Below are 23,180 nucleotides of genomic sequence, written 5' to 3'. Positions count from 1 at the left end.
AAACATTAATACAAAATAAAAAACTGACAATGGAGACGAAATAAAAAATTCTTGGTTCACAATACTATTCAATGAATATAATTCGAACAAATTTAAACATATTACCAAAGATCTAAATATGAGACTTTCTTTAGCATGAACAAACTCAATAACATTGTAAAAGCTCATAAAGATCCAGTTTCAAAATTATCTAGGAAGAATGTAGTCTACAAAAGCAGGTGCAAAGATTGTAATATAATTTATGTTGGACAAACGCTCAAGATTATGTTGGACAAGCGCAACTAAAGATTAGAATAATCGAACACAAAAACCATCAAAAGAAGCATTACCATAAAATTAGTAATAACTGAGCATAGGTTGCATTACAATCATGAATTTGATTGGGACGACATTGAAATTTTGGACACTGAACGAAATTATAATAAAAGACTAATGTCCGAAATGATACACATAAAGCGACAAAATAATAACATTACAAACAGATACAGAATTCTTAGACAAGACATATGAACCGATCTTAAAGATGCTTTAATTTTCTCAACTACATAAACAATGTTTATGATACATAACACATTCAGCAATGACTTCCGAAAAATCTTAACGTTTCACAGTTTAAATTTGACAAGACAGCAGTTTACTTCAATGCTCTAATACGAATAATAATTTATTGCGAAGCTATTTTAATTATTAATTTACTGAATTGTTTATATTGTATCATTGACGCTTATCAACAGTGGTTTGATGTGAGATAATACCGTTATTGCTAATGTATATATTTAGATTTCATTAATAAACTTTGTGAATATCACTTGAAGGTGCTTAATCACCGTTATACCATTCAGCTAGCCAACTGGTTACGTTTTCACTCTAAGAAATAGTGATTGACCACCTCACATGGAAACATTGTGGATGTTGAAATGATGAAAAACATACGGGTATATACCATAGCCTATGTCTTATGCATCTCATCGCTTACTTAATCACATTCATCTATATATACTAAAAATGGCTAAAAAGTTAGCCGAAACATGTATATAAATTAGTAATTAAATATGAAAGATACAATTTAATAATATTGAAATTTATCGCGCAGGTAGTATAGCGCTAATTCCCAATAATTAAATTTATTATAATTATATTTTTTATATCAGGGAATTAAAATTATCATTCGTTTGAAATATCTCTTTTAACATTCATCGTAGAAAAAAATAAAGACACTTTCATAACAATGGAACCTCAAGCTATCGAATGAGCCTATTAAAAATTTTGTTCGCCGTATAGATAGACTGTAGTGTTTTCGGTCAATTCGACAGTTCGAGTAAAGATATACTGTAGTGTCTCCTGCGCCCAAAGGGCGCGCGTACTTGGCGCGAGACCGCGGCTCTTTAATGGTACTTGAAAAATTATTGAAAATCAATATTCGGCGATTTTTAGTAATTAATGCCTTGTTAACTATTGTGAAAATTGCAAAATAATGAGGACTTTTCGACTTAATTTAGGTCACTCTATTAGCACATGAAATATTTGATCATTCTGGGACTTCTTGTATATCAGGTCATTGATTTTTGAAGATATTTATCCAATGGGTTGTTTGAAATAAACCTATTTCTCCCAAATGTTATTGAGAGGGAAACACTCATAAATATTTACATAAAGTTAAACAATCAATCCACGAACATAGGAATAACAGCTTATAATATTGTAAGGAATTAAAGAAATAGGGAATTATTGAAAGGGATTAAAGGACTATGTCAAGGTTATTCATTTATGAAGAGATTGATTTTATGTGAACATTTATCTTATAATTACATCTGATAATTTTATAATTATCAAAATTGATAATTATATCTCTTATATTTTACTTTATATATACTAACGATAAACTTTATTCATGTGTCAGGTAGGGCAGTACACCTTCGAAGAAACATTTAAAATGCGATTTGCGGTTGCATTTGAGCAGCATAATGCCACACTTAGTGCAGCCACTATGGCAACCCTTAGTACAGAGCAATTAGACGCCGTACGTAAACTCAACAGCCTGGACCTAGAACTCTACGAATTTGCAAAGAATCTTGCTTTTCAAAGATTTAAACGGCTTAGAGATCGTGATCCACATTTCGTACAACGATTTCAACACCTTGGTGAATTGCCATCGAGGCAAAGTGCCACAGAATTTAATTGGGATTCTGTCATTGAAGACACTACGGATAACGAATGATATGTGAGTATGTTATTAAGCAATTCTTGAATGCTTTGCATTTGAGAATTATTATTATGGATCTAAGAGTTTGAGGGAAATGCCCTTGAATATTTTATGTATAAATCATTGCATACTTATCTGCATAAAATTTACTAAAAGCAGAGAAATGTATTTGAATAAGACCAAAGAAAGGTTCGAAAATCTTAATATGATGAATTTATTAAGTAATACGATTGATTTCCGGTACGGTTGATTCCAAGATTATAGGGATCGAGCATTTTCTCTATTCAATGATTTTCTTTCTCAATACTCATTACTTTTATTCTAATAGAATGCGCGAAATGAGAATATTGTCATGCATTTTGTCTCTCACTCATTTTCTAATTCTAATTAGCCATTTTAGTCACATAGAAAGTATGAATATTAAGAGAGCAACAAAAGAGAAGCACACGCTAATAGAACAAGTTTGCTTGGAAAAGAAAATCTAAAATAAAGGAAGTCGCTCATATAGTCGCAAAAATTGTTTATCACGAAATATTCGTAAATTTTATAAAAGTTCTTCTATAGTAACATATCTTTGCTTATAATTATACAGATAATCGTTTTTTACATTTATAACTTATTAAATTAAGGCGTTATGCGCAAAATAAAGTTTATTCTTAATGTGTACATATATTTTTATGCTGATTTATTAATTTGTATATTTTTTGTATGAGCTCTATACAAATATTTGTTTTTTTATTTCATCTGTGAATTTTTATACAAATGGTGTTATGACATGCTATTACAATATAATATTAACACAATTAAACTCATATATATTGCATATTATTCACTATATTATATACAAGCGATAATTTTTTATAGTTAAAAAAATAAAAAATGTTCTTTTAAAGACCAAATGAAAACATTTATATAATTTTTGTTACTTTTTATTTATAAATTTTATTTTACACTATTACCTATGAAATCTTGTATCTAAATTTCCAAAAATATATATTTTTAATATAAAGTTTCTATTTTATTATTTTGATAGAAATTTATTGAATATACCTTTTGTACAATCTAAATCACCAAAGATAATAAGTAAAATTTATTCTTAAACATATAATATAAATAAAATAGGATTAAAAACAAATGGGCTTAGTAACTGAGTTAAAAAAATATATATTATTACACTCATGGCATTCCCGTTTACTTTATACGCGTGCAGCAAATTTGCATGCGGAAATAAAAGAGATATTTTTGAACAAGAATGAGATCATTTTTTATGGAACATATTAAAAAATTTGTTTGTGTCGCATACTCCTATCATTACTCCTACTTACTCTAACAAGCATGTTGGAATGAATAATGCCTATTGCATACTGACGCGATAAGAGATGAGCGACGAGCGATATCCAATGAGATCTCTGCTTTGCATCGTCACAAAAAAGCAGAGTTTTCATTGGATATCGCTCGTCGCGTTCAGTGTGTAGTAGAGTACATAAGAGTTATTGGCATAAGAGTTAGTTTACACCCTACGTTTAGGCCGCTACCTATACTCTAAATCTAACCTAAACACGACAGGTCGGAGCGATGTAAATAGCTGTAACCTTGCTCTTTTTCAAGATCCTTGACCTCTCTTAGGCCGCACGACGCAACCATCTTTAACGCATGTAAACGCATGTAGACAACCTAAAGGCGTAAAGTATAAAGAAATACTGGCAGATGGCACTCACGTGAGACTAATTGCTTCTATATTAAGTCCAAAAATATTATAGGTTTAGATGGGGTAAATGCTCTTTTAGGTTAAGGTATAGATCAGGATACATATCAGGTTATTGGGTGTAAACTAGGCCATTGTTAGAGCATATTAGATTTTGGAGCATGTAACGGACAAATTTAATGTAAAATGTCAAAGCTCTGAATCAGAATTGCAACCATGATGAAACCATTGCTAGGGAGAGGATCCTCTCATCTTCAGGATCGGCTGCATTGCAGCAGAATGTTTATTTTGCAATTGTTGGAAGTTTTCTTTTTTCTTAGATCTAAAAGTATAATCCAAGGTGAAGAAAACTTCCAATAGTTACAAAGTAAATTTTCTGCTGAACGTGGTCACTTTAACAAGCGGCGAGAGATCATATCCTTTAAGATGAAAGTTAAAAAAATTAGAAATAAAATAAAAATTAAATTAAAAATAACAAAAAAACGTTAAATGATTACAAGAATGAAGTGACGTAAATAATCAAACAACACGAATAAAAAGAGATGTGTATTAAGGAATTAAGAAATATGAAAATAATAAAACACTTTTTTTGTTACAGATTACATTACAAGACAATAATATTCAGTAATAAGATGTGATGTCGCCTTCATTGAAAGGCGAAAAAGAGTTGAGTCCACACACAGCAAAGTAAAAATACATAAAAGTCAAGGAATATAACGTCATTGGTTAGCATGTCTAACAAACAAAATGGAAAAGATACAAATTAGGAACAATGAAAAGGTAATACTATCATTTATTTAAAAAGAAAGAATTTATGTGGAAGAAATACTGAATACATATATATATATATATTCAGTATTTCTCCCACACACACACACAATGCAAAGAAATACAAGATTACTTACAAATTGTTAGTCTGGCCTCCAAAAATAGATAATATTCAAGTGAGTGTAACTTCGTCAAAAATTATTGAACAAAAATTTTAATAAAGCATTTTAAAGCTTGAAATCTCTATTTTCAAGATCAGTAATTGATATTTCAATCTGATTGATTTTTTATAACGTTATAGGGATATAAATGGACATCCATTAAATCTAAAAATTTTGTACGAACTTTACAAAGTTCCATGGTCTGAATTAAAAGTTGCAAATAAATTCTGATTACAGAAAGAGCGAATTTTTACTTATTTTTTGCTGTTTTGATAACGTTATATGATTTTTTCGCGGAGTTATTCATTACTGAAGCAAAAACGATCCTTCTTACTTCAAATAATGAATAACTTTGTAAAAAAAATCATACAACTCTCAACAAAAAATCAAATTAAAGGTAAAGATTCATTTTTTTTTGTAAGCTATAAACAGAATGTACTGCGATTTTTAATTCAGGCCATGGAACTTTGTAAATTTTTAGATTTGACGGATTTTCATTTGTATATCTATATCTTCGTAAAAGAAAGTCGGATTATTCTCAATTACTGATTTTAAAAGTAGAGGCTTTATGCTTTAAAATGTTTTTTGAAAGATCTCGTTAGGACTATTTTTAACAAAGTTTTCCTATTTTGAAATTTGCCTATTTCTCAACAAAGATTATTTAAAATTACTTTAAAATTAAAGATGTATTATATCACACGTACAGTCTCTACAAAGAGAAAATTAATTTGGAAATGTGTTTAATACTTACACTTCGAACGAACTATATACAATACATATGAAAGTTATATGAATAAGATTACATTTTTATTTAATAACTCATTTTTGTCGTTTATTTTATTTGTTATTATTCTTATTGTTAAAAATTAAAATTTTGTAAATGATAACAAAAATCTAAATTTTTTTTGTAAAAGTTCTTGAAATACTCAAAGTAATTTGTGCAAAGTTTAACAATTCACTTTTATGATTAGTTGCAAAGATATAAAATAAATAAATATTTTGTTTATTTATTGGGCAATTAGTTCATGCATTGTAATGTAACTATATATGAATAATCTTGAATATATTATGTACTTATATTAAAAATCGCGATTTTTGTCATTTATTTTATAATACATTTCCATACATTTTTATTAGAGCACAGATTAAAAAAAAAATTACTATTTATTGAAATACTTATGATCCAAATAGTAAATCGTCACCAAATTTGGTGTATTATTTTTAAATGTGATTTAGAATAATCTGTATTTTTTCATAATTTTGTTATCATTTTGAAAATTTGTATAAAACATTCCTAAAAAAGTCTAAATTCAAAAGTCATTCTCTTTGAAAAATGGTCACGAAGCAATGTTTTGTTGTTCAAAACATAACTTTCGAAACTATTGAATCACATTTCTCTGTAAAAATTTTATTACAAACGACGCTTATCTAAAGTAAATCTTGTAAAATTAAAAAATAAACTTCAATTTTGGTGTGTACGAGGTAAACAAAAATTTTGTTCTACAAGTTTCTTCAATTGTATCATAAGTACGATTATTTTCGTTGAAATAACGATTTGAAGTGCTTCTGAAAATTCATTGCTTACTTAAATCGTTACACTTCTACGAAAAAAAACTGTAGTGTAATAATTAAAAAAGAATTTTAAATATAAAATGTATAAGTCTTACGATATAATTGAAGAAACTTGCAAATAAAATTTGCCCCGTCAAAGTTGAAGTTTATGTTTGAATGTTGTTCACTTTAGATTAGCGCCGTTTACATATAATAAAATTTTTACAGAGAAACGTTCAATGTTTTCGAAAGTTATGCTTTGAACAACCAAACGGTTAAATAATTTCCATTTATATACTACATATGCATGTTATTTGAAACACGCGCCGAATATTTTTTCGGACTTAGGTTGTGTTCCGAAATTCACTACCAGTACTGAAAATCTACAATCTACGTTGCATGTATTATACATTTTCAGCACTGATAGTGAATTTTGGAACACAGCCAGAAACGGAACTGAACTACTGCCCAGATAGCCATGGTGTAATATATAATATACTCGTAAGGTGAAGCATTCCCATGGATGCGCAATAAGAGAATAAATTTGAGCACAAATTTGATTGATCGTTTCTAGTATGCTATTGCCATGCGTAATGTTTCAATTTATATAATATATTTACACCATGCACACAGCAAATTGCCTACAGGTTGCTGTCAATTTGTTTGAAACTGCTTGGCTTAAGTGCCTTCAATATTTAAGAAAATAGCCTCCGATTTTGCCTATTATATTGCCGACTTTTATTGCCATTAATTCTTATGAGCAATTCGATGGCACAGTTGCCCTCTTATAAATCGATCGTATAATAAGTTATTAGAAATCATAGGGCAACATGACGAAAACAGTTTCCGCCTACAATCTTACTCCTATAAGTTGCCAATAATCTGGCGGTATTTTAACTGAACGAGCGTTGTCGAACTGTCCAAACGTGAACGAAGTCCTCAGTAAGCATAATAAGCGTAATAATATTTTAAAATATTATATCAGGAGATTTTTCATTTAATTGGTAAACTTAAAAAAAATATTACACTTTTATTTTAGAGCCCATGGGATTTCAAAAAATTATTTCATTAGAACACAGCTGAAAAATCTTTTAATGCTGCATCTTTTATTCTATTCTATGTCATTTTTTTTAAAAATGAGAAATTTAACTCGATTCTTCTGGTGGCAATGCCGCATACTGCTCGACGACGCTCCATTTCCACTCAATTGACAGAAATGTGGACTAAATATTTTATGAAAACGATTTCTAAAAGATTGTAGCAACATTTATGGCAATAAGTTTGCTATAGTATTTCCGCTCGTTTGCTCCAACAACTGTTCTTCACATCATGTCTCTAGGTTATTCTAAATGTAATTATTATTGCTCTGGTGACAGCAACATGATGGTAATTGAAGAGAAACTTGTACTAAGCACCTATTTCTTTTCTTATGCCGTTTTGTTATCTGAGTGTAGTAATATTACAAATTAAATTGACAAGCAATTTAATAATTTGATGCTCAATCAGACATTCTATTATATTAGAGCAATGTTAATGTGCCGAAAATCTGTAAATAAATTTATTGCAAAGATAAATATGCCGATTAGGGAAAACTGCTCCGATGACCTTGATCTTGACATACAGAGTATCCCATTTTAATCGATCACGTCAAATATCTCTTGAATAGTGCATTTTAGAGAAAAATGTTTTAGACAATTAGTTTTGGGATTTTGAGAAGACATATAATAAGATGGTACCATTTGATCTTGAGTGGCGTTGTCAAGGTGAGGGCAAGAACTTTGAATTTTTTTAAATGGAACTTCCCATTTTTCATTATATATTTTTGTAGCTTAATTTGAGAGCTTGCCAAAACACTATAATTAAGTTTATTTTCATTAAATACTTTTCGAGTTATAAGGCTTGCAATCTCATTTAGGGCAGATTATTAGCGTCTCAAAATGATTGTGTTGAAACTGAAAGTTATCGGCTCACAATCTGGAATAAATTGATTTAATAAAAGAATATATAATGTATTAATTGAAACATCCAACTTTGACCGATTTGGCTTTCTTTGTCCTGTTTGAATTATTGTTCTATTCAAATTTTTATTACGTTCAGACTGTTCAATCTCAGTCATTATGCAAATATCATCTATCTCTATATTGTTTATACGTTCATTGGCATTCAAAGAGATCGGCTTTTGTTCTTGTTTTAAGTACTTTAAAAAAGAGCCAGCTTGCTTTTGATTTTCTTTATCTCTGTCTTATTTTTTATATTCAGCGCCTGAAGATTTCTTGCCCATTTTAACTGTAATTTATATATTTATTTTGAAGAAATCGGACAAAAGATAATTCCGACAAAATTTTGCTTATTTTCATTAACTCAAACTACTTATTAAAAAATAACAGTATTTATACAAAAATACTTTTACATATAAAGTTGCATCTTTATTGTTACGGTATTATTGAGAAAATAACTGGGTGTAACTTTATGTGTAAGGGCATTTACGCCGATACTTGTACGTTCGTTTGAAACATTATATTCTTTGTTGATCATCGATTAATTTAACCAGAACTTGGTAAAAGAGACTCATAGCTTTGTTCATGGATCTGGGACGATTCGATCATCCGTTCTGACGCGCGTTTGAGCGGTCATCCCATATACGCAGGCACTCGGTGTTCGGAGGAACACATGTTCTACGCCATTTTCACGTGCATTGCATCATCTTTGACTGAAACTTTCAGTTCAGACTCAGATATTCCTTTGTTTCGATTCAGATTTTATTTCATTACTAGTCAGAGTGGCTTCGTTTACGGAATTAGAAAAAAATAAAAGAGAGAGTGAAAGGGTAGGGGGAGGTGGAATGGACCTCCCTTCACGTAGAAAGTCATGCGTCTCTAGACAGGGAGGGAGGTGGAATAGACCTTCCTTCGCGTGGGAAGTCGTACGCCCCTTGGCAGCGGGGGAAGTGGAGTGGAACTCACTTCGCGGAGAAAATCCAGTTAATAGAGGGAATATGGAGTTTAATATTGTATATAACAGAAATAGGACGTTATTTCTTAAACTTTTTTGGTTAATAATTTTTTTAATGAATAACGAGCGACAAATAAAAAATGGAAAGGGAACTGGGTAACATAAAATTCGAATATCCGCTTGTAGATTCGTTACCCGTGCATATGGCTCTGGACTGGTTCTGCGAGTACCCGCTAATTCGGATACCCGCAAAATCATACGATGCGAGTTCCCGTTTCAGTGTGGATATCCGCTATATGTTACAGATATCTACGAATAGTTTTATCAGTTTTAAAAACGTTTTAGAAAATAGCGTTTTGTTTATACTAATTTCCATTTTGTTTGTAATTAAATAGTTTGAATTAAGGATCTGATCGTATAGTCCCTACAAAGCAAATTAAATTTGGAAATGTGTTTATTTACAATATTTAATTAGAAATGGAATGAGAATCACTACAATCGATTGTAAATCACACATCTTTAAAGTTAACAAAGGAGAATGTTTAAAAAGTCCAATTTTTGGGCCCTTTGCGGAATCTTAGTTAACCACAAAAAATTGTTGCTTGGGATTACATGAAATAATAAAAATAGTTTTATATCCCAGAAATGCAGGGAAAATAGATTTTTTTGATATTATATGTGTCTCCTTTTGTAAGTTAAATTTTTGAATACCACGCTAAAACTTATTATGAATTGGATATATTGTAGTTTTTCATAATAATTGGTACTAAAGGTTATCAATACAAAACAATAAAATGTTTGATCCACATAGGCTGCGTTCGAAAATGTCATCCGGGTGCTTTCGTGTATCATCTTATCCTTGTTTAACATTGGGTGAACAACAATAATAAAACGATACACGGGAGCATTCGAGTGATATTTCCGAACGCAGTTCAAAAAAGAAACTTCAATGTATCTAATAATAAGAAAAACCAAGAAAAAGATCGGTCGTTTTGAATTTGCCATCATTGATGTTTTCATTTAATTAATAGATTCATAGTCAACTTGTCTTACAGAGATCCATTCTGATAAAAAATTCGGTTACTCGCAACACTATATACGAGGGTGAATCAAATATTAACCGGAATTCTTTTTTAATATTTATTTATTTATAAAACAATACAAAAATACTGTTGATTATTTTTCTACATAGTCTCCTTCACGCTCTACACATTTTTCCCAGCGGTTTGGAAGCTTGTTAATTCCTTGCTCGTAGAAACTTTGAAGTTGAGTCACCAACCAATTGCGCACGAATTCCTCAACATCTTGATCGTTGTCAAATCGCAATCCTCCAAGAGCATCTTTCTCGTCCACTCTTAAACTTTTTGGCCCAATCAAACACTTGAGTTTTAGACAGAATATCATCCCCATACTGAACCTTCAATCGAGTCAAAATTTCGCACGGTTTAACGCCTTCCTTAGTTAAAAACTTTATTATAACCCGTTGTGCAACGGACGCTGGAACCTGTTGCTCACTCATAGCTGTACTGGCGAATTGACTGAGTCAAACAGCTCACCAAGCGTTTTCCCCACTCCTGATACACTACACTACAAGAACCTACACTGTGAGAGCGCTCGTGGTTGGCTAAGAAAAGTATTTGTAAAATTCCGGTTTATATTTGATCCACCCTCGTATAAAACTAAATAGCGAGGACATTTTTAGATTCCTTATATTCATAATTTGCTATTTTTAAAAACAGAATAATGATAAACGGCCCTTAATACCTCTAACATAAGTATTAGTTAGCATGAAAAACTTTGCAATACATCCGATTCGTGATCGTGAATAAGTTCTAGTGTGGTATACGAAAATTCAACTTACACAAAGAGATACTAACATCAAGAAAATCTACTTTCTCCGCATTGCTGGGATATAAAACTATTTTTACTGTTTTACACACGGATTCCAAATAATCACTTTTTGGTTAATTAAGGTTCCGCAGGAAGCTAAAAAATTGGACTTCTTTAATATCCTCCTTACACGCAAATATTTATAGCATACCCGGATAGTATTGTACATGGTTCTGCGCGTACCTGAATTAACGGGTACCCGCGGAACCAGTCCATATCTATATATACACGTATGCGTCTGGATAACGGAGCGAACGGACGGATATTCTGAGCTCTACTAAAAAATAAAACTTCTTGGAAGGGTCTCTCAGGGTCATGACCTAGATAACATATGTCAAGATTAAAGTCATCGGAGCGGTCTCCTCCGATCGGTACGTTAGTCATTGCGAAAAATATTATCTCGAAGTCAATCTCGGATCTCATTCCGAGCGTCCTAAGCTTTTTTTATTATTACTGTTTATACATGCTATTTGAAAAATTACTTCATTTTTCTACATATCGATTATTACGAAGAATATTACTACGGCTTCAGTAGTCTAATGGATTAGGACGCTCGTATGGAATTAGTGATCCGGGTTCGACTCCCGGCCAAAATAATATTTTTCGCAATAAGTTTATTTACAGATTTTTAGTACATTAGCATCTCTCTAATAGGATGCCTGATTGAGCATCGAATTAAATTGCTTGTCAATTTAATTTGTAATATTATACTACAGTAGTTCAGTTGCGTTTTTAATAACAAATTCAGTTACTTTACAGTACACTAGATCAGTGCATACTAAAAGCTGCAAAGTTAAATGTAAAAATCAATATATAAATATTTTAAACGATTAACTATCTATTAATGATATCGTCACGTTATTTAGCAAAATATACATGTACAATTTCATTATCAAAGTTAATTATATCGTATTACTGCATTAAAATATTTTAAAGCAGCTTTTAATATGCACTAATCCAACGTAATGCGAGTGATCGAATTCACCATAAGTCCGAAAAAATGTTTAGCACGCATTTCAAATGACTACATATGTGGTATATATTTATATGGAAATTATTGTATTTAAGTATCCAAGATTCAACTTTGTTATAAGCTTTAAACGATTATTGTTGTAAAATTATACTAAAATATCAATAACACACTTTTAATTGAATTTAAGAAATTACACGGTCGTATTTATTCTTAAGAAATTAAATTAAAATTATAATATTATATATTACTATTAAAAATATAATATAATATATACACTGTAATGAAGAGAGATAACACTTTCAATGTTGACGTAACGAATATAACATTATTAAATCTATTGGATCATGTGAGAACACAACTAATAGAAAATAAGTGCCTTTAACGGTCTAGTTGGATCTTAAGTATAATTTTGTGTGAATTTATATATTGTACATATATGTGTATGTAGTTCTTTAAAAGCTTAGGAGGCTTCTACAGACGAGTTAGAGTCTCATATCAGAGTCTGGTCACTCATCATGTTCGCGCTTATTGGCTGAATCAAACTCAAGAAAAACATGATGGAATCAATGAGAATTATTACAAAATTCAGGCTAATTCAAACAAGAAAGATACAATAACGAAACAAGTGTTTAAGTGTAGATTTTTCTATAGCATTAATTTTCTATTAATATAAAAACATATAAGATAAAACAATACATTAAGATGAAAAGTTTAAAAATACATCGGTATAACAGAAAAATTATTTCGTCACAGAATACATTGCCATTGTTTTACCATTGTGTATTGTATTTTTTAAACGATCTTTTTAGACATGCGATTTTTATACGATATCCTACAAAACGCTTCTTTACTTCTGTAAATAGTTGATGACAGCTTTTTATTGTTTTACAATTAATGGTTTGCATTTTTTCAAAAAAGAAATGCAAACCATTAATTGTGAAAGTTACATTTACTAATTCTAATATGGAAGATATTTGCGAATAATTATTTCCAAAATATATTTAAAAGTTCGTTAACAAACAATAAGGTTTTTTTTTAAACGTTTTAATTGAACCTTGAATATCTTATACGTGTATAATTTTTACATCCAGAATCTAAACATAAATTGCATATTATTGTATTACTTTTAACTGAAATTATACTGAAATTGTTCTTACAGTTATATATTGCCAATTAAAGACTCGCTATAATAGTTGCACTTACGCAAGAATGTATCTTATAATTAATAAGATAAAAGTGTTACAATACTAACCGTAATACTTCCAATCATACGTTTATGACGTGACATGACAACGAGCCACGTAGTAGACGCCATTTAATTCTTCACTACACCTCAGGCCATACTCTAATATAAGGATTCTAAAGCCTGTATCAGATTACCGACTCTGCAAGCCGACCCAACTGTCAACTCTAATTGCCGACCAATAATGGACCAATCACAATAAGACTGATTCAATGTGATTGGTCCATTATTGATTGGCAGTCAGAGTGAATAGTCAGGTTGGCTTGCAGAGTCGGTAATCTGATACGGGCTTAAGATGAGTGACTTTGGCTACAGAAAAGTTTCGCGAAATTCTGTAGAGCCACAGAATAGCTCTGAACGGGTCGGCACTTTCAATTGTGAGGCTATGAAGTCGTTCGTCTGTAGGAGCCCTTAAATGCGCGTCGAAAGAATTTTTCAGTATTGAAACGCAAACTCCACTGAACTACCGCAGTAATATCACGAGTTAAATTGACTAGTAATTTAACAATTCGATGTTCTTACGCGTGTTCTTAGAATGACCTTAATAACATTAATAATAATAAATAAATTTCAAGGCTAATGAGAATCAGCGCGGAAGGGATTGCGCACAGTTATCGACAAATAAAATTATTTCTTCATAACATTAATATTGTTTTTATTTCAAAATCTTGAACGTTTCGACTCTCTTTATAATCAGTCTCAGCAATATAACAATTGAATTCCGTTTAATTTGGTTAAAACGTTAAGTGGTCCGTCCAGAATGAGACACTCGCTTAATTGCGCACATTATCGATCGAACACGGCAGTATTTCCCAATTGGACATGGGCCCGATCGGACACGGATTCAATTGCACACAAACCGGATTGTGCACAGATCCGATTCCGCACGGATTCGATTGCGCATGATCCAATTGCGCACTGATCCGATTGCGCACGATCCGATTGCACATAGACTCAATCAGACGCAATAACGGTTAGAAAAACAGGGAAAATATTAGTAGATGATGAAAAAATATAAATAAAAAATAAATAAAAAGTTTATATATCCACGCAGAGCGACTCTCATCTTCTCTCCCCCCCCCCCTCCTCCCCTCCTGCAAAGAGGCGCTTAATTTCTATAATTGTACTTTTGGTGAGATTAGAAAATCTGTCATGTAGACATTGGGGTGTGTAAATTAGTACTTATTGATTCGGGGCGGCTACGCCGCTCCGAACAAAAAAAAGATAACATATTCTTCACTTGCTTAAGGCCTAACCGCCTAGAAGTTGCAGCGTAGACAGTATGCTTGGAATATTTCTAACCCATAAAAACAGTGAGGTGTGAGAAAAGTTTGTGCGCAATCGAGTCGGTGCGTAATTGGGTCGGTGCGTAATCGGATTCGTGTGCAATTAGATCGTGCGCAATCGGGTCGGTGCGCAATCAAATCTGTGTGCAATTAGATTCGTGTGCAATCGAATCCGTGTCCTAGTATAACGCTGTGTGTCCAATCGAGTCCGAGTCCGATCGGGTCCGTGTGCAATCGAATCTGTGTCTTGTCGGATCCGTGGGAAATACTGTCATGTCCGACTGATAATGTACGCAATCGGGACACTCTAGAATCTGAGAGTGACTCATTCTGGACGGACCGCTTAACGTTTTAGATCAAATTCAATGGAATTCAATTGTCATATTGGTGAGAATGATTACAAAGCGAGTCGAAACATTCAAGATTTTGAAATAAAGAAGACATCAATGTTATGAAGAAGTAATTTTACATGTCGATAACTGTGTGCAATCTCTTCCGCGCTGACTCTCATTAGCCTTAAAATTTATTTATTATTATTATTTTAAATATTAAGAGTCCGCTTTAATCATTATGATCTCAATAATGCTGAATGATATATTAAAATCTGTAAATAATTAATTTTTAAATCGAGCGATAAGAAAGTTCTTTAATATAAAGTGATTTAGTCGAGTATAATGTTAGTATGACAATATAAGAATATAAAATAAAATATAATAAATCGAACGTTTCGGAACTCACTCACTATGTCTCGTTGACATAAGATCATTCATCTCTATAACCATGTAACATCCTTCAAGTATCGCTGAAGAAGGATACGTGAGTTCCGAAACATTCGATTTATTATATTTTGTTTTATATTCTTATATTATCATACTAACATTATATTCGACTAAACTACTTTATATTAAAGAACTTTATTACCGCTCGATTTAGACTATCGTTTCTTTACATTTTGCAAAAAACGAGCGAAATCTAATTAATTAATTTTTATTGCGAAAAATATTACCTCGAATATGACAATAAAACAACCGGCAGGAAATATGATATTCTTCTCTTTTACAATGGAAAGGGAAGTGTCAGTAGATAAACAATTAGAGAACGCATAACATACAAGTAATCAAATAAAAATAGATGGAATTCATTAAATCTATATCTTTGTGAATTTAAAACTTTCTACTGTCTTTCTATATGCACCTATCGTTTCAGAGATTAATCTCTTGTTAAGAAAAATCTCATCCAATATCTCCACATTGGCTCAATCAAAATCATGAATTTAAGTCTGTGTTCTGTAATAACAAATCTCCGTGCACATTTTTTTATATTATTTTTAGGCTCGTCAATTCCTCCTGAGTAATCTACTTGTCTGGCCCACATGTGTAGCTTTGCAATTTAGGCAATTAATCTTATAAATTACATTCGAACAAGATAAACTAGTAAAGAATCTTTATAAACTTCAATAAATTGATTTGGTCTATTAACTCTGAAAATGCTAAGATGAAATTAAGAATATCTTTAAAATGTTCGATAAATTTCTCAGCTATGACAGCTATGTACGGAAGCGTAGAATAATTTTTCTTATGTTTTTCAGGCTTATAAAAAAGTTTTTCTTTTTTATTAAGAATTCTTTTTTATTTTATAAATTTAAAAAGAAAAGACGTTTTTTACTATTAAAAAATAAAATACAACGGGTATCTGTTATCTATTGTAATAAAATATTAATGATGTAATTAAAATTTTTTCCTGAAATTCCAGATGCGATAAACATAAAACTGTATTAAGTTAATCCAATAACAGTTCCTTTTGTGTTCCTGTGGGAAAACGGATATCATGAATGAAAATTAAGAAGCCTGCTTAAAAAGGTAGGTTTATGGAATCAAAAATAAAATCACTTTAATCAAAATTAATTCTAAAAAATTTAATGTGTCTCCACCTATCTCCATAGTAAATTTGAGTCTACAGGGTGTCCCATCTAAAATATCTCGCTTGGTTTTTATAATAGGAAAAAGTATTTCAAATGAAAGTGGAACGGTTTCAATAGGAAGGTATTTCGGTTATGTTATTTTTCTTCTAGATTGAGGCATCAAAAAGATATGAAGATCACTTTTTTAAATGGAATTATATGATTTTTTACACAATAGGTTCCTCTAATTATTCTACTTATAAAAGTATTCAGACGTGCCAGAATAAAGTATAAAATACTTCATAAATTATTGGTGTTGGGAAGGAGGGATTTGTGTCCTCCGTTGCGTTAAATGAAACGCGATTTTCTCTTTCCCGATAGCTTGTGTCGTTTACCTTGTGGCCTCTTTTACTATGGTTTCGGCAGCGCAAATGAATGGAACTTGTATCCCTTGTATAAACTTTATTGCTTCTTTGTGGTGGTACTTATGTTACAACAAAATGACTTACTTCGCACACGGTACATTTCGAACAAATGACTGCCGGCCACGCGGCCATACACTACTGCGATCCCAGTGGACCTTAATAGCGCCACACCATTGTAAGCAGCGCCACAAAGGCGTCCTAGAACTAAATACGCGGATACACAACTGACTGAGCGTTCCCACCATTCCAACAGGCGCGAAGCGCGAACATACCACCCTTGAAAGGATCGCTTTTCAATATGTAAGTGATTGCAATTGACAAAAAAAATAATATTATGCTTCAGTACTATAAATACACTTAACAAAAAAGATATATTCAATTAACATAAATAGTATAGAAAACGTTAAATATTAAATGACATAACCAGACCTTAGTTCTCAATTGGAAGTAGGCAGAGACGTGTAATTGGCCGTTTGTAACTGCCGTTAGCGGTACGCACAGTGGCAACTCAAGCTACGTTATCCTTGCTTGGATGTATTTCTAAAATTCTTCCCAAAGACCATGATAATGCGGGGGTGTTGACTTCTTTAATGATAACCATTTGATCGATATGTATAGATGATTCGTTTATTTTCCATTTATTTCTTTCCTGGCATTGCTGAAGATACTCATGTGTCTACCGCTTCCAGAAATGTTGACGCAATTGTTGTATATATTGCCATCGTGAAAGATGGTTCACGGGTATCTCGCCTAGACTTGGCTCGGGATAAGATGTGAGAGGTGTACCTACTAAAAAGTGTCCCGGAGTAAGTGAAACGAAATCATTGGGGTCCGATGAAATAGTGAGCGGACGAGAGTTCAGTATTGCTTCGATCTGGATGATAATGTCTCCAACTCTTCATATTTCAGGTTAGCATTCCTTATTATGCGATCCAAATGTCGCTTGATTGCCTTCACGGCTGCTTCCCATAGACCTCTATGGTGGAGGAACGAGGCGGTATAAAATGCCAGTGAACTCCTAGGGTTGTGGTCTGATCTTGGATTTGTTGTTGAGTTAACTCATTATGAAGTAAGTCTTTTAATTCGTTTAGTTCGCGTTCGGCTCCTACGAAATTTAATCCGTTGTCAGAAAAGATGTCTGAAGGGCAACCTCTTCTTGCTATGAAACGCTTGAAGACGTTTAGAAAACTGTCGACAAATTGGATGCCAACTCAATATGGACTGCCTTAGTGGCCAAACAGACAAAAATTGCAATGTAGCATTTCATTAGCTTAATGGTTCTTCTAGCACCTTCCTTATAATAGAGAGGGTCGGCATAATCCACTCCACATTGATCAAATATTCTTGAGGAGGTTTTGACTCGCGATTCCGGCAAATTGCCCATAATGACGGAAGCAAGTTTTGGTGAATCTTTAAGACAGATGATGCATTTTTTCGAATGATGTTACGTGCTAAGATGAGCCAGTAGCGCTCACGCACTGCGGCCAGAGTGGCCTGCGGTCTGGCATGAAAGTATTTCTCATGCTCATAACCACAATTAGGCAAGAAAATGGATGATTCCCAGGTAACAGCATGGGATATTTAGATGAATAAGGCAATGAGGATTCCCTCAAACGACTCCTCCCCCCCCCCCATACCGGTAGGATGCCGGAGTCGTCAAGAAATGGATTCAATTTTAAGATAGGATTAATTGTGGGAACAGCTTCGTAGTTGCTCAGTGACTTTATTTCTTTTGAAAAATGCTTCGATTGTTGCCTTGATTAGACGAAAGGTTGCTTGTTGTTGTTCGTTCAAAGATATATGTGGCATGATATTACTATGTCAAGATGAAATCTCTTGAGAGGTTTTAGTTGGATGCGTGTGTAGCACCTTTGGATCTTTCTATAAAACGAATCATGTACGCAAAGACGCAAATGAGTTTAGTAAAGCTTTTGAATATCGAAAAAAATATGTCAGATTCTTGCGTATTAGTTGCTGCTGCGGTAATGGCCTTAGATTTTCTTTCAGGGATGTTGATTATATCGATAGGAAGAGTTTTTTGAGCACTCTTTGTCAAGCCCCAGCCAGGAAGACCCTGACCATCAGATATCTAATTGGATCAAAGAACTCGACATGATAGCTCGTGACAATGGGTCTGTGGGATTGTCTTCACTGCGTATGTGATTCCACTGATGAATAGATGTTAATTCTTCTTTCCCCGATGCGGTGTGCTACAAAGGTTGATCGACTGCACGATTGTAACCACGATAGTACAATTGTAGAGTCCATCCATAAATAAATGGAGGATATTGGATGCATGAGACATTTCGAAATTTTACTGATGAGTTGAGCTAGTAACAATGCACCACATAGATGCACCTCGAGGCGCGGAAGTGACAAACACTTTAATGGGACCACTCTGGATTTGGAGCAAAGTAAATGTGTGCAATGAGCACCATTGCCTAAAGTGGAGCGTAAATAGATGCATGCTCCGTATGCAATTTTGCTAGCGTCTGAGAACCCAAACTGTAGTTCCAAACAGGTATGTTTGTTATGACAAGGCGAGGAATGCGTATGTTATTCAGTTCTTGTAATTCAGTTTCAAAACGCTTCCATTTGGTATTCAATTCTAAGGGAATAGATTCATCCCAATCGAGCTTGAATCGCCAGAGATTCTACATGATAATCTTGGCAAGTAATGTAACTGGACCCAACAGTTCCAGTAGATCGAAAATGAGAGAGATGCGTGATAAAATACTTCTTTGGTCGGCGTCTCCAGAGGAGGCAAATGGTTGATGGATGAATATTTGAATGTGTTGTCTCGACAATCCCATACAATGCCTAGCGTTCTTTTTTCGGAATTCTTATCCGAGGATAGGGTAAATTCTCTTTGCTCGACGAAGGAGTTTTGGTCTTGCAGGCTGAGAGCATTAGATAACCATTTCCTAAGCTTGAATTTTCCTTTTTGCAACAACTCCGTGATTTCTTTCATGATAGATAAAGCTTCTTCTATTCCAACTCGGCCAGTGACGAGATCGTCCACATAGAAATCTCGCAATGCTATTTGTGATGCTCTTGAAGAGCAATCTGCGTTATCTTCCGCTAATTTTCTTAGGATTCTGATAGCCAGAAATGATGTTGAAGAAGTGTCATAAGTCACCGTGAGTAATTCGAAGGTTTTGATGGGCTCGTCTTGGGATTCTCGTCAGAAGATACGTTGCAATGATGTTTGAATTGAATCGACCAAAACCTGTCGATACATTTTTGCTACATCGGCAGTGAAAGCTATTTTGAATATTCGGAATCTGACCAAAATGGAAAAAAGATCTTGTAGTGTGGATCCCACCATTAGCGAATCGTTTAGAGATTGCCCGGTCATGGTTTTGCATGAGCCGTCAAAGACCACCCGGAACTTTGTAGAGAAACTTGCTCCATTTCGTACTGCATGGATAAAAGACTGGAGAGCTTGGGCTCAGTCTAGTATGACTGTTCACCTCCTTCATGTAGTTCAACTGTATGTATTCATCCATGAATTTCTTGTACTCGTTGTATATACAGGGTTGAGTAATGAGCCGCTTCTCCAAAGATTTGAAACGTCTTAGAGCGATGTCCTTGGATTCTTTTACATTGTTCAGTTTGTCGTGCTTAATTGGCAGCTTGACAATAAAACGTCCTTCCAAATTGCGACTTACTCTTTGTAGAAATAATTCTTCACAGACCTTCTCTTCGGGGGAAAATGGGTTAACAATATTGCTATGCTCAATCTCCCAAAGTTTAATTTAACGTGAATCTTAATTCATCGAGTGAGGTCAAATAAAAATTAAGAGAAGAAGCAGGTCTGGTTATGTCACATGGTGTGACACCGGAAATTATCCATCCAAAATGTGTCTTTTCCAATGTCGATTGAGCCTTTGATTGTTTAATCTGACCCGCGCAAATGAACCTCCAGAAGGATTCGGCTATTAAAATTTCAATGCTAGCTAGTACGTTAAAATTCGGGATCAGCTAGTTTGATATGCTTTGAAATAGACACATTTTGCATGGGTATGAAATGTTGCGATAAATGCTGTGTTATTTTTGGAATCATGATGCAATCCATTTTTTCGAAGAAATTGTTAAAATGCGATTTGACACAAAGACTAATTACTTTATTAGCGTGACTCCATCCATGACTCCCGCCACTGCAATATCAAGAGATTGCTCCTCAAGTTTCAATCGATTGACTAATTCTTTTGTTACAAAATTCATTTGTGATCCGCTGTCAAGTAGTGTTCGACATGAATAAATTTGATTATTGGAATATATACATTGATGACGGCGGTTGATAGCAAAATTTAAAGAGCGATGACTTGACGTACATTGTGTGGCGACGGGGAGTGGAGAATTTGTAACTTAACTGATTACGTATTTGATCCAGATTGATCGGGATTATTTGGAATGTTTATATGAAGTAACGTGTTATGTTTCTTGCTGCATTTTCGACAAGTACTTGAGTTGCATGTTTTCACTTGGTGTGTGTTTGATCTTAAACAATTAAGACATAAGTGCATCTTTTTTGCGGCCTTAACTCTATCTTCGACTGATAAATTGAGGAACTCTTTGCAATGATATATTGAATGGTTCTTTTTGCATACCGAACAAGAAAGATTGGATGTAGCGACGTTTACGACTGACGGGGATTTTGAATGGTTGCTATACTTTAGCATGCTGCTACTTGATGAGTTGCTGTAAGATCTACCATGTACTAATTCCAAAGCCTGACATCGGAGAGTCAAAAATTCTATTAATGTTTTTAAATTCGGCAGGTCTTTTTCTTTAATGTTTAATTTCCACACCTTGCTGATGGCTACATCCAATTTACAAACGATGATTATCGATTAAATTATCCCAATAATCAGTGGGTCTTTCGAGAGCCTTAAGCACATGCAAATGTTTAAGGATGGTGTCCAATAATTCGCGAATCATGTTGTGATTTTCCTTACGTACCTCAAATAAGGCGCAAACATGCTTTTGAACAAGCTATCTCTGATTGTCAAAACGTTCTTTGACCGCCGCCCATGCTTCGTGATAATTGGCTTCAGTGATCTCTATAGATTTTATTATGTCAGCAGCAGTATCCTTTAAGGAGGACCGCAAGTAGTGAAATTTTTCAATTTCAGTCAAGCCTTCGTTTAAATGAATTAATTTTTCAAAAGTATTCCTGTAGGAATACCAATCATCATATGCACCTGAAAAAACTGATAAATCTATCTTTGGCAATTTAACACGCGTTCCCCTCGAGCTAACCGCGTGCCTGTTATCTTGAAATGAATTTGACTGATATACACTATGATCCACTCGCTCAATGAGAGCGATATAACGAGCCATTAACTGAAAATATGGACTTTCAAAACTTTCGCGCTGTTGCGTTTACTGTTCATAAAGAGCTTTTTTATCGGTGATCGAGGGATCTGCGTTCTCAAGAATATGCGAGATTGAACTGCGTCAAAATGAGCCCACAATTCCGATAATCTTTACTTACGCTCAGTAAGATCGTGCCGCGAACCGCTATTTAGATCAAAGTTGTCAATGAAGGTTTTCAGCCGTGTGGCTGTAGCTCTTAGGTGACCTCTCTTGTTCTTCGTGTCGAATAATGTGAGTGTATCCATTGTGAATGCTAAATGTAATGCGTAATATTGACTGCGTAGCAACGCGAAGTCGTTACAATGTGGCAACGTGGCGGCCTAACCAATGAAATTGAAAGTTATGTAAAAATGCAAATGGCCGCCCTTGCACGCAAGACTCGAGAATCTTCGAGAAATGTAAAATGGCAGCTCTTGTGAGCGAAACCGATGAACGAAATGTGACATGATTTGCGAACGAAAGCAAAGATTTCAATGTTTGATGCTTCTTTGAATATGATTTTCTTATCACAATATTGTGAAAAAATGCTTTTACTTGTCAATTGTAGCTGAGATAAAAACCTGCAAGTACTTACTGCGTCCGATTGACTCTTGTGTTGCATCACTCATGCAACGGATATTGTTTATTCAACTGTGGATATGATACCTGTGTATTTGCACGAAATCAAATTTCCGTGGAAATCATGTGGAAATCCGTGGAAACCAAAGGATCCGTGGAAACCATGATATTCTTGATATCCGA

General features: G+C 33.5%; 1 protein-coding gene across 4 annotated transcripts in view; it reads left to right on the top strand.

Moving 5' to 3' along the window:
• The window catches only part of LOC108756619 (heparan-sulfate 6-O-sulfotransferase 1), a 90,537-nt gene that overhangs the window by 28,427 nt on the left and 38,930 nt on the right, over positions 1 to 23,180 (top strand). For 3 of the 4 annotated variants that reach the window (XM_018500561.1, XM_018500560.1, XM_018500562.1), the window contains exons 4-5: positions 1,901 to 2,221; positions 4,507 to 4,688. In XM_018500561.1, coding sequence (XP_018356063.1) covers positions 1,901 to 2,218 — 318 coding nt within the window. In that variant the 3' untranslated portion in view covers positions 2,219 to 2,221; positions 4,507 to 4,688. Of the gene's footprint in view, positions 1 to 1,900; positions 2,222 to 4,506; positions 4,689 to 16,484; positions 16,592 to 23,180 lie in introns of all 4 variants that reach the window. The other variant, XM_018500559.1, reaches the window with a different exon arrangement.

The sequence above is a fragment of the Trachymyrmex septentrionalis genome, unplaced genomic scaffold (assembly GCF_001594115.1).
Source record: "Trachymyrmex septentrionalis isolate Tsep2-gDNA-1 unplaced genomic scaffold, Tsep1.0 scaffold129, whole genome shotgun sequence".
Lineage (NCBI taxonomy): Eukaryota > Metazoa > Arthropoda > Insecta > Hymenoptera > Formicidae > Trachymyrmex > Trachymyrmex septentrionalis.
This window is presented reverse-complemented; position numbering and strand designations above follow the sequence as displayed.